Below are 13,498 nucleotides of genomic sequence, written 5' to 3' on the forward strand. Positions count from 1 at the left end.
TGGGAAATAGGGTCTTTACAGATGTGATCAAGTGACGACAGGTTGTACTGGATTGGGGGGGGCTCATAACCAATGACTGGTGTCCCCATGAGGACAGAAAACAGAGACACAAAGACATACAGAGGAAAGACTAGGCAGAGACGGATACAGGAGGAAGACCAGGTGAATATGGAGACTGAGAAAGGACCAATGCAGCTACAAGCCAAGGAGCACCAAGGAAGAGGCAAGGAAGGATCCTCCCCGAGAACCTCTGGAAGGAGCACAGAGCTGCAGACACCTTGATTCTGAACTTCTAGCCTCCAGAACTGTGAAAGAATAAAATTCTACTGTTTCCAGTCTGAGGCAGCCCTCGTGGTCTACTGCATTCCCCATTTCCAGCCTTACTCTCTGAGACTTCCTGGGGACGCAGCTGGGCACCCATCTGGGCTTTATGTGCGCTTCGTTTGAGCCTGACGCTTGACCACATGCTCCATGAAGGTAGAGAACTTGGTTGTGTTCACCACTTCTACTCCCAGCAGCTCACAGTGCTTGGCTTGTGGCGGGCTTTAAAAAATATACGTTGAACGCGAGAATGAACGCGCACCGATGTTTAAGAACTGCCAGTGTCTTGGTCAGGACAATTAACTTGTCTTTTTAAAATTTTATTTATTCATGTGTCAGAGAGAGAGAGAGCACAAGCAGGGGGAGCGGCAGGCAGAGGGAGAAGCTGGCTCCCTGATGCGGGGTTCAATCCCAGGACCCTGGGATCATGACCTGAGCTGAAGGCAGACGCTTAACGGACTGAGCCACCCAGGTGCCCCAACTTGTCTTTTTTTAAAGCAACATTAATAATCAATGAGATAATAATGAGATAATGTGCGCCAAGCATTTAACAGCACCTGGCCTATCATAGGCGCCCAATACACATCAACTCCCTTAAGTGAATGGAAGTATTTAAAGAGGAAACAGAAACTAGCACATGCTAGGAGGAGCTTTCTAAGAACGATGTTCACTGTGAAAAAAGCCAATCGTGCTCAGCAATGGAAAATTACTTTGTTCCAACCAGTAAGAAACTTGAAACCCTTCCCTCCTTTTGTTAACTGGTCCTTTGACTCTATTTCCTAAAACTCTCAAGTCTCCCCACTTTCTGCCCTAGTTCAGATGCCATTTCTTTGGATCACCACCAACGCTGAAGGCAGAGGTCTCCAAGGCCAAGGCCATTTCCCAGTGATCCAGCATTCTGTCCTCCTAGTACTCCGCGCGCTCGCGGGACATGCGTACACCTCTGCGAGGCCCGCATCCCCAGAGCCAGTGCTCCTGGTCCCTCTCCTCCCCTCCCCTCCTCACCAGACCGCCCTTCGCAGGTCCCCGAGTGGCCATCACACACTGCCCTGGGCCCTGGGAGATGAACTTCCTCCACACCTCTCTCTGCCTAGCAAGCTTCTGCTTATCCTCTGAACCCAGCAGAAACCGCACCTCCTCTTTGAAGCTGTTCACACATCTCTAGGCAACGAGGTGTCACCATCTGTACAGCAGTTAACAATGTGAGCTTTGGAGCCAGGCTGCCTGCCTTCAAATCCTGGCTTTGCCGTCTTCTTAGCAGTATGAAAAGTGTTTCCTGGTCATGCCTCTATCAGATATTCCATCACTTTCTTAGGTAAGTCATTTAACTACCTAAACTTAAGGATGTCTCACCTGTAAAATGGGGATAATTATAGTACACACTAGAGGGGGTTGCCTGAGGACTTGGATCGTCAAGGGAAGGTTTGTCAAGCAAACACCCATTAATGTACAGTAATGTGGACTATCGTGCTTGAGTCCACACTCCCCTGGCAGAGCCCCCCATAGGTCTACAGGTTATACTTGGGGCTCAGTAAGTGCTGGATAAAGAGGCTGTCTGCCAATGAGGCCATGGAGATGGTCCACGGAAATAAGCCAGAATTCGGCCTTCCCCAGACTCACGGTGTAGAAAGGTTGCCTGTGGCCCCTAGGCTTCCTCCTTTCTCACCAGAATGCTAAAACCCCTTCCTCCCCAAACAGGCCTCCAGGGAAGTTCCCGACACCTGGGAAGATGTTCCTAGTGGTCTGACAAAAATGCCCCCAGAAACCACTTCATGGTCAATCTCAAAAGTAATGCAAAATAAACCCTGAAGTGTTAAGGGATAATGGGGTATGATGCCTGCAACTCGGTTCCAGAGAAAAAACGAATAAAGATGGAAGAGAACGATAAGGTGAATGTGTTAAAATGTTCCTGATTGCTGTACCGTGCTGGCAACTCTTCTGTAAGTTTGATATTATTTCAAAACAGAAAGTGAGCACAAAAGGAGAGACTACCGAGAGATATGAACTCAGAGCCAACAGCTTTATACCACTAGCCCCCGCATTCTCATGTCGCTCAAGGGCAAGTTCATGTTGCACCATCACTGACTTCAAGGCTGGCTGCAATTCTCCTGCCTGTCCTAAGTCAGACTCTGGCCAGCAGATCGCATGGTTTTAAAGCCCAGCTCTCTCACTTAAGAGGGAAGCCCTGGCTGAGCATTTAAGCTCTCAGAGGCCCTTTCTCTACCAGCAGGATGGATTCCTGGGAGCCATGCTTACCTACCCCGTAAGCCTGTTTCAACAGCGAAGTCCAGGAAGGCAACGTGTGGGCTGTAGGGCACGGACTCCAGATAAGGTGTCCGTGATGTGCAGTAGTCACTCTGCTGGAACTGAAGAGACACAGCCCCAGCCTGCCCTCACGGGCCTGCCCTTCACAGGGGTTAAGCCAGTTCTAAATCGAATATTCCCTTTAAGAACTGTATAATTACAAATCGTGCTAAGCGCTGAAGGAATAACATGGGGTGGTCTGAGAAGGTAACAAGGGGCCCAGGCCTGACCTTGTCTGGGAGTCAGGGAAGGCTTCTCTGAGGAAGCGATGTTTGAGCTGACAGCTCAACAGCAGGTTACAGCATATTAAAATCCCACAAGAGCAGGGAAGTATAGAAAACAAATTGTGAACCATGTACTCAAGTTAAATGATCCCATGAGGAAGTAACAGGCCAAATCAAGGGTAGGGGACATTTATCAGAACAAATGACCTGGTTTCTCCAAAAGGCAACAGTATGGGAAAAAAAAAATGTTTTTAAGGGAATGGGGGCGGGCAGGGAGACCATCATGGAATGAAAAACTTAAGAGTAATTTTTTTAAAAAAGATTATTTTGGGGGAGGGGGTTGGGAGAGGGAGAGAGAATCCCAAGCAGGCTCACCACTGAGTGCAGAGCCCAATGCGGGGGTTGATCGCACAACCCCGAGATCATGACCTGAGCCGAAATCAAGAGTCAGACGCTCGATCGACTGAGCCACCCAGGCGCCCCCAAGAGTAATTTTTTAAGAAATGTAATATGTGGACTTTATCTGGATAATGTTTTGAATAAACCAACTATTTTTGAAGCACATGGAGAAACTAAACATGGACTGGACAACAATAGATATTAATGAATTGTTGTTAATTTTGTTAGGTGTGATAATGGCATGATTGTTACATTAAAAAACAGTCTGTTAGCAGATATTTATAGGTAAAATGATATGCTCTCTGGGGAACAGATGAAATAGGTACTAAGCTCGGTGGAGGGTACATGGGATTCATTTTACTATTCTCTCTACTTCTGTGTATCTTCAAAAATCTCTATCATAAAAAGTGAAAACAAACTGAGGTACACTCCAGAGTCAGACATGCTCTGAGTTGTCTGGGTTTTTCACAATGACCAGAAAAATTGGCAGTCATTATGTGCCAAGCTGTCTTCCACAACATCACATCTAATGGGTCCCCCACAGCAAAACCAATTCCCTTCTGATGGGCATTTAGGTTCTTTCCAACTTTTCCTTTCAGTCATTGAATCTAGTTCCTGGTGCTTCTCTTCTAATGACCCTCCCCTCCCATTCTTGTTCCTCCAGCCCACCCACCCAAGTCACTGGATGGTCATTTCTGGACTGAGTAGTTCGTGGTACCAGTGTGGTTGTCTGTAACCCAAAGAGCGCCCAGGCTCTTGCCTCGCCCGCTCCTGTGACCTCCACGGGAGCCAATGCCTCCGGACAATGCAAATCTGGAAGGATTCAGTTTCTAAGGAAGTGCCACCTGGGGTCGGGAGCAACACACCGAGGGGGCACTGGGAGTTTTCTGGCCAGGGCGGGAGATTACCTCAACAGCACTCTCCCAGCCTGACATGCGTCTCAGGCCGGTTCCCTGCTGCAGATGGGGCTCCCCAGGTCCTGGGAGATATTCAGAGTTCCCTTCCCATTCCCCTCCAGCCTCCAGTGCTTTTCCCACCCTGGGTTCCCATCCCTTTCAAACACAGCCAGGAGACACCAATTTGACCTATCCAAAGGGCACTGATTTTTTTTAAAAAAAGCAATACCTTGGTCTTGCAAAGCTGTTGGGAAGCAGGCACTCTCCCACACCACTGGTGGAAGTGCAAACAGATGCAACCTTTTGGGAATTTATTAACTGGTGATAGGCAAAATTCTCAAAATTTTACCCTATGACAGACAATTTTATTTTAGGAATTTATTCTCATGGCCATATGCACAGACAAACTAGGATCACCACCACGGTGCAATTTATAATCAAACGGTCCACTAGAAATGCCTCAAAGGACAAGCGAGAAATGGATGAAAGAGTTGTGTTGTATACATAAACAAATGGAGTATTACTCAGCAGGAAAAAAATAAACTCCTCATAGACACAACAACACAGATGAATGCTACATTATGCTAAATAGAAAAAGGCAGACAGAAAACAGTACGTGCGGGTGACTCCATTTATATGAAACTCCAGGAAAGATAAATACAATCCACAAATAGCAGATCACTGCCTGGGGCTGGGAGCAGGACGGAGTGAGTGACTGAGAAGGGGCACAGGGGAGCTTTCTAGGTTGATGGCAGTGTTCTATATCTTTTTTTTTTTTAAGATTTTTTTTTCAAGCTTATTTATTTAAACAATCTCTGTACCTAATGTGGGGCTCGAACTCATGACTCGGAGATCAAGAGCCATGTGCTCTACCAACTGAGCTAGCTAGGTGCTCTGGCAATGTTCTGTATCTTGAATATGGTGGTAGTTACATGAGTGCATACATTTATCAAAACTCACTGTGCACTGTAAACTGAATGCACACTTAAGATCTGTACATTGCACTATAGATTACAACTCAATTTTAAAAAATGAATAAGCAGCTCCACCTAAATATCCAACAAGGAGATGAGCCAACCAAATCCTGGTGTATCCACACAATAAAACATGATGCATGGCATTGTAGAAAAATAGTTAATGACATAAAGTTATGAAAGAAAAAAATTAAGTTACAGAACTATAGTATACTACAGTGGCATTTTATAAGATAAAATATATATTTTTAGATAAAAAATGGCCCAAAAGAAATATCCCATCCATTTAGTCAATAAAAATTTATCCAGCATCTACTATATTCCTTCATAGTCACAATGAGCAGAAAAGACAAAAAAAACCCAAACCCTTCTGGTCACAGAACCCTTCTGTTCACTGGTTTCACAGAAAATATTTAAATTATTAAAAATACACATTAAAAAAATCAAACGGGGGCGCCTGGGTGGCTCAGTTGGTTGGGCGACTGCCTTCGGCTCAGGTCATGATCCTGGAGTCCCGGGATCGAGTCCCGCATCGGGCTCCCTGCTCGGCAGGGAGTCTGCTTCTCCCTCTGACCCTCCTCCCTCTCATGTGCTCTCTTTCTCATTCTCTCTCTCTCAAATAAATAAATAAAAAATCTTTAATAAAAAAAAAAAATCAAACGGTACAAGAAAGTGTAAATTTTACTACACTTGTGTTAGAACACACACACATACGCGTGTTTGTTTACACATAGAATAACTCTGGAAATATTGACAAGAAGCTGGGATCAGTGGTACCTTTTAGAAAGAGTAAATGGAATGGAACTAGGGGAATGGAACAGGGTGGAAGGAGGCCTATTCACTATCTACCACCTCCCCTTTTTAAAGATTTTATTTATTTGAGACAGAGAGTGTGACAGCGAGAGAGAGAATATGAGCAGGGGGATGGGAAGAGGGAGAGAGAAGCAGACTCCCTGCTGAGTAGGGCTTGATCCCAGGACCCCAGGATCACGACCTGAGCTGAAGACAGATGCTCAGCCGACTGAGCCACCCAGGCGCCCCACTATCTACCCCTCTATATAGCTTAGTTTTTGTTACCATGTTCTCATATTACTTATTCTAAATAAGCACAATCGTTTGTTTCTAATTTTTTTTTGCTAGTGTCCAATAACCAGGAATTGGGTGCAGAAGAATGATACAGAAATGTGTGCCTGATAAACTATGAAATGAACAGAGTGTTTCGACTCAAGATATTTTCCATTTTTACTAAAAAAACAAAACACAGAAGACAAAATAAAAATGTATCATGATGACATGCACACAAAGGAAGAGAAGAACCTAACCCAAAAATATCATTACTTCCAAGTGCTGGGACTGTAGGAGGAATTTTACTTTCTTCTGTTTGCTTGTATGTATTTTTGTAGTCTCCTAAACAAACAAACAAGCAAAAAAAAAAAAAAACCCAAAAACCCCACCCCACCCTGTGTGTGTGTGTACGTTTAATAACTTAAAAAAAAAACAAAAAGAGAGAAAACAGCAGACCCACAGTGTCACCTCTTTCTGCCAGGTGCTCAGATACACCAGAGAATCGTTGGCTGCACTCCCTTTACCCAAGGGGCTGTGTGGTTTAGGAAGACAAAGAACAAGTCAAGGGTAGAGGCACGGGGCCAGATCAAAGCTTTAAACATCCTCCCCTCACTTGGCACAGGGTTCCCCAGTCAACCGGGGTACCCGCCAACCCCCTGTCCTCCCCCAAAATCCAGAGGCCCCAAAAGCTGACTGAGTACATCCATACCCATGTATTTTCTCCTGGGACACCCGGGAGGCAGGTGGGGGCGGGGATCACACCATCCTAATGTGCAGACGAAAGGAAGGCTCTAAGGCAATTTGCTTCGTCCACAGGTAAGGTGCACTGAGACCAAGTCTCAGGTGAGTGTTGTGGGCACACTGAGAGCTTCTGTTGTCTAAGACCAGAGGGGCTCATGAGAAAACACCCAATTCTGATTCAGTTTTGTCCCCAGCTCCCTTCAGAATACAGGTGGGGGTCCTGCAGTCAGGGAGTCTCAAAGCTGGATGCCACCATGAATGACGTCTCATCCAGGCCCCCCACCCCATTTGTCAATCCGTCTTCCATCCTCTCTATACAACCCCAGGGGGCAGCCCCATCACCCGTGCCAACAGGACTGCAGGAAACCCTGCTTATACTAAAAGCCTCACCTTCCCCTCCAGGAAGGGCCCTGAGGGCCTGCAACTTAGGGTCTCCCTTGAAGACCACAACCATAAGGCAGCCCTGTTGGTGGATAAGGGTTTGTCAAAACCAGCCACTGGGGTCTGATAGGCTTAAATGACAGATTTCGGGAACTAAGCTGGGCAGACACGTCCTGTGGCCAGTATCTAGAACATTTTCTTATTGGTAGATCCAGATTGGTCTCATGATTTGGGAAGAACTGTCCCCTGGGTGTGCAGAAACCCAAAAGGGGAGGAGAACAGAAAAACCAGTTAGGGCTCGATCCAGGCAAACTGGGAGCATGGACTTGGATCAACACTTTCTATAAAGAGTCAAATGGTCAGCCTTGCAGTGGGGAAGTTTAAGGAATTTAGGGAGAAGAGTGAGAAGAAAAAAACACTGATATTGGAAGAGACAGATAAAAGGACGTGAAAGCTTTGGAAGCCACTAGAAAATGATGTGGCTTTAACCCAGGGGCAGGGGACCGAGCTGGGGTGAGATTCTACCACCTCCAGCTGTCAGAGTTCGGGTAAGAGAAGGCCTGGAGGTGTCCCTCCCCTGCCCTGACAAGTTAGAACACCATCGTGTCCACCCCAGGGACACACGACAGCGGAGGCCAAATCGCTTCAGGGTGAGAAGCACCACACACAGCTGAGGTGCCAGGACCAAATAAGGAAGGCCCTTCCAAAGCCCAGAGCAAGGCCAGAGCCTGGGACCGCTAGCTGCTCAGGGTGGTTTAAAGAAAACCCAACTTGGAGAGTCATCGTAACACGGACTGAAACCCAGAGCCTACAGCACCACGGATGGTACAGCCTTGATGGTCCCCGGCCACAGATCTCCAATCTTCGTTAAAATGGATGTTTTTGCAAATGAATTTTTGTTCAAGCTCTGATACAATGATCTGTTTGCTCTCAACAGAGTTACACCCTCTGAGTCTTGTAGTTTCCCATCTGTATAACAAGGTCAATGCCAGCATTAGGGGTCAATGCATGGGTGGGGGGGCATGCTCGGCACACCGCCTGAAACAGTGAGTGCTCAATCAACAGTACCTGCCAACGTTATCATCACTAAATGTCATTTTTGTTGATGGTGTGTAGGAAGATCTTTGTATAAATTCAGTCACAAATCAGTAAAAACGTCCTCTATCAGTCTACTGGTTCAAGAAACGTGGTCTCACACAGGTAAAGTTCTCTGAGTGTGCAAAGAAAGGAAGCTTCAGGAAGGAGGCTGATTGCCCTGCAGATCTCGGCAGGCCAAGAAGACCTCCGAGATATCACATGACCCCGATCCTAGGATGAGGTGAACAGGATGAAGGAGGGAGCCTCTGACACGCAGGCTCCCCAGGGCCCTGGAAGATAAAGCTACCAGATCATGCCAAGTAGGGCTTATCAACATGGCTTTGGGAGGGTGGGGTCTTAAATTTTAAACTTATTTTAAAGCTAATTTTTTTTTAAAAGATTTTGTTTATTTATTTGACAGAGAGAGACACAGCGAGAGAGGGAACACAAGCAGGGGGAATGGGAGAGGGAGAAGAAGGCTTCCCGCCGAGCAGGGAGCCTGAAGCGGGGCTCGATCCCAGGACCCTGGGATCATGACCTGAGCCGAAGGCAGACGCTTAATGACTGAGCCACCCAGGCACCCCATTTAAAGCTAATTTTAAACTTAAGGGGTCCTCTTTTGGGGGAAAAAGAAAAGGTGGCTCTCAGTTTGTTTTTTTTTAAAGATTTTATTTATTTATTTGAGAGTGAGAGAGAGAGCACAAGCAGGGAGCCCAACGCGGGACTTGATCCCAGGACCTCAAGATCATGACCTGAGCCAAAGGCAGACGCTTAACCAACTGAGCCACCCAGGCGCCCCAGGTTTTAATGGGCTCTCAGCTTTAATCTGGATACTCATGGGGACATACACCTGGTAATGGGGAAACATCACCAGCAGCCTCACTGTCACCACTGGCCTGGTGAGGATCTGCTCCCCCCTCATGTTCACTGAAGAAGTTCAAGGGCACAGGTGTTACAAGTAAGAAACCTGACTCCCCTGTACTGGCTGGCACCCCAGCCCCAGGAGGAAGTAGTTGAGAGAAAGGGATTCTAGGTCAGTTCCAGCAGAAGCAAGGCCAGGAAGGATGATGAAGGCAGCAATTTAAGGCTGAGCATGGGATAAAAGTAGCCCGAGAGAGAGGCATTCCTCCAGAGCGATGTGGGTGGGAGGAAGGTTCCATTCTCCCCATCACAGTCAGGATGCTTTAGGCTAGCTGCTTAGAATTTGCTGACAGTGTCTAGCTGCTGGGTCCCAGGGACGTGACTTTTGGTAAACTGATGCCTTTCTCAGCCTCAACCCCCTACCATCCAATAGCCCAATGGGATAATGATGCCTTTCTTTTTTTTTTTTTAAGATTTTATTTATTTATTCATAAGAGACAGAGAGAGAGAGAGAGAGAGGCAGAGGGAGAAGCAGGCTCCCTGCTGAGCAGGAAGCCCGATGCGGGACTCGATCCCAGGACCCTGGGATCATGACCTGAGCCGAAGGCAGACGCTTAACCATCTGAGCCACCCAGGCACCCAATGATGCCTTTCTTAATAAGGATTACCTGTCAGACTTAATGAAGCCTTCCGAGGGTAGTCACAAACCCCAAGCCTTACTCTGACCACACACTACATGAAAGTGACTGTCGGTTTCACATTCGGCCTCATATTTAACAATCATCAAGTGGAAAGGCACAATGCCTGTCACGTGACATGTCTCCCACAGTTCTCAGGTCCTCAGTCACTCCTAACATTCCTATAAAATACCCCCCCACCCCGGTTACAGAAGAAGAAACTAAAGGAGATCATTCTTTTCACAACTCCGCTCAGATCGGAGAGGCTCTATTCTGGACACTGACACCTGGCACTGAGTAAGACTGACACTGGCCGATTCTTGCAGAGCATACATTCTAGAAGAGGGGAAAAGATCATCAACAGGAAATAAATCCAGATACTGGTAAATACTATAAAGAAAACAAAACAGGATGATTTGATGGAGAGACACAGAGGAATAGTAATAGGGGAATGCAGACTTCAAATAGAGAGAGCAGCCAGTGCAAAGGCCCTGAGACGCAAAATAAGCTTGACTCATTCAAGGAAGAGAAGGAGGTCAGTGTCAGGAGTGGGAGACAAGGTAGGAGAGCAGGCCCGGGCCCAACTGTGTCAGGTCCTACAGGCAGAGGTAATTGTGAGTACAATGGGAGGACACTGGAGGTCTTTAGGCAGGGAACTGACACGGTCTAAGTTCTGGTGCTAGTGGGAAGAATGGACAATGGCGGCCGGGTTCAAAGTTTAGAGAGATTAAACACGCGGCTTGGAGTTTGACCGCCATAACTAGTCTGCATCCAACACCACAGTTCACTTCCACGGTGTCACATTTTACACACGAATAGTATAACACTATTCTGGAATCACACATCTGACAAAGTGGGGCTCCCGTTATCTCTGTGCTCCAGCCTTGCTTCCTGCATCAATCCAGGGAGCAGAACCACTCCTGGTTCAATGATTGACAATTCAACAGCACACATGCAAACATGCTCTGTGTTCATCTGGCAACATTTGACAAACAAGGAGGGTCGACTGTGTGCCAGACACTTGCAAAGTTGTCCTACAGGGTTAGAAATGTATTACTGGAATAGATGTTTACTAGAAAATTACTCTGGGGAAAATGAAAGGCCAGCCCTCATTCCTTAAGAAAGGTGAGGCTGTCTGGATTCCCCCAGTCCTCACTTTTCTCTGCACACTCTCCATAAAGCCAACTTGTCTTGAGGGGCATCTGCTTCTTTGAACAGAAAGAGGAAATAAAGCAGAAAAATAGTTAATATATTGGGAAGGCAGGACACTATAGCCAAAGGAACCTGAGATAAGACCCCGGGCATCACAGGGGACCCTGGGCATCAACCGCCAGGCGAGGTCTCTACTTCTAACCTGTAAAACCTGGGCCAACCTCTCCTCCCCCTGAGGTGGGCAGCCCATAAGAAACTACCACGGATGGCACTGTGGTGTGGCTGAGGCACAGTCAGTGGGGGACTGCCTGCCCCTGCTGCCCTGAGTGGCTGGAACGCTTGGATAAAAGACGGGGGATTCTCAGGTACCTGAGCTCGTTCAGTTTCTACTGCTCTCAGAGAGCCTTCCCGCATGAAAGGGACAAATCAGGTCACAGTCATTGCTCCCGAGCTCTGAGCAGAACGGACAACACTCAAGCCTATGAGAACCAAGGAAGCTGAGTTTCCATGGCAGTTCTCTCTACTTCATTTAGCCACCACCCAGAAAAGAACCAAGCCTAGACTGCCTGGTCTGCTTTCTAACTGAACACCAAGACCTAGATTCCTTCTCTAGATGACCAGAACGGGCTGCATGTTGGCCATTCTGCTCCCCCGGGAGAGGACCAAAGGAAGCAGAAAAGAGCTATGGCCTGAGAAACCAATGCAAGACAGAGGTAGACTAGTAGGTACAGGAAAATAACAATAATAATACGGTTGGAAGACAGCTACTCCCTGATGAGGAAAAAAAACCCCTGAATAGCTGGTGACTTTTTAAGCAGAACTCCACAGACACTAGGTACAAATGCAATGGATGTGGGACCTGTCTGTGCAGGGACCCAAGTACCCCTCTAGGAAGGCCTCTCCCTCCCTGCATTGGGCTGAATAGTATCCACCCACACCCCCAAATTCATGTCTACCTAGAATCTCTGAAGGTGACCCTATTTGGAAATAGGGTCTTTTCAGATGTAATTAGTTAAGATGAGACCATACTGGATTGAAGTAGAACTGGTGTTCTTATAAGGAGAGAAAACAAGACAGACACACAGATAGAAAGCCCTGTGACAGCCAACTCAGAGTATGCAATGATGCATCTACAAGCCAAGGAACGCTAGGGATTAGGATGGCCCTGCCAACACCTTGATTTTAGACTTCTAGCCTCCAGAATTGTGAGAGAACACATTTCTTGTTTTAAGTCCCCTTGTCACAGCAGCCCTAGAAAACCAAAACACAAGGGGCGCCTGGGTGGCTCAGTCGGTTGTGTCTGCCTTCTGCTCGGGTCATGATCATATGGTCCTCGGATCCAGCCCTGCATCAGGCTCCCTGTTCACATGGGAGCCTGCCTCTCCCTCTCCTCCTCCCCCTGCTCTCTCTCTCTCTCAAATAAATAAATAAATAAATAAAATCTTAAAAAAAAAAAAAAAAGGAAGGAAAACCAATACACTCTATTTCACACCTGTTTCCCAAACCACCCTTCCCAGTCTCAGCCCAGAATCAGGAGGCAAGACACACAGGCCATGCCACCAACCTTCTTGGAGGTTCTACCTTCTCAGTGCCCATCAGCACTTCTCTCTTTAAGGTGAGCAGAGTGAGTGTAGGGATCACATATCAGCCGCCCCCAGAGGCAAACTGGCAGGGGACAGGGGAGTGTTTGTTTTTCCCCACATCCTCCCAGTTTTGTAGCCTCTCACTTAGACTAGTTAGATTTTATTCAGTCCCATCCCAGAGATTTTTTTTTTGAGGGGGGCATAACTATATATTCCGTGTACTTTCATTTACCTAACATTTCTTTATATCGAGTCACAACTTTTTCTATCTTAAACTGCTACATCGTTACAGTCAATGAGAATCAGCATCATTTATCCTATGCAGAACTTGCTAGATATACATTTTTAAATTTCACATTAAAATAAATGCACAATCTTTTTTTTTAATGTACTATTTAAAATCATCTCAGGTATCAATACTATGGGAAATACAGCTTTAAGTAGTACAGTGACTATCTCCGTTTAGCTGTCTGGGTTCCTAATAAGTAAAACCAGTTAAAGCTCTCCCAACCTCCAGTGTCTCCCCCCCCCCCCCCCACTCCGGGAGAAGGGTAAGGGCAGGAAGAAGGCAAGGCGCCGGGAGTTTCGAGTACCTACGCGGGACGACCAGAGGACATCGAATTGAGACCCAATTAAATGCCCAGCGCCAGGACCGCGGCCGGGGAGGAACTGACCTTCTCGCGAAGGGTGCAGTGGACGTCCGAGGCGACGCGCCCTTCCCACCACGGCTCATCCATCATCGGGTATGCAGCGCAGCGATCCGACGCTACCGGGCTCTCAGGGCGCACCCTGCGTGGACACGGCAACTTGAGCAGCCGCAGCACGCCCCCCGGCTCCGACCCC

The 13,498-nt window shown here is 47.2% G+C and overlaps 1 protein-coding gene across 2 annotated transcripts in view; it reads right to left on the reverse strand.

Annotated features, from left to right (window-relative positions):
• Positions 1-13,498, reverse strand: part of CCNJL (cyclin J like) — a 53,601-nt gene that overhangs the window by 39,339 nt on the left and 764 nt on the right. For both annotated transcript variants that reach the window (XM_081826273.1, XM_081826272.1), the window contains exon 2: positions 13,330-13,444. In XM_081826273.1, the coding sequence (XP_081682399.1) occupies positions 13,330-13,395 (66 nt within the window). In that variant the 5' untranslated portion in view covers positions 13,396-13,444. The remainder of the gene's footprint in view (positions 1-13,329; positions 13,445-13,498) is intronic.

This window comes from Leptonychotes weddellii, chromosome 7 (genome assembly GCF_054177405.1).
Source record: "Leptonychotes weddellii isolate Sample4059 chromosome 7, ASM5417740v2, whole genome shotgun sequence".
NCBI classification, from domain to species: Eukaryota; Metazoa; Chordata; class Mammalia; order Carnivora; family Phocidae; genus Leptonychotes; species Leptonychotes weddellii.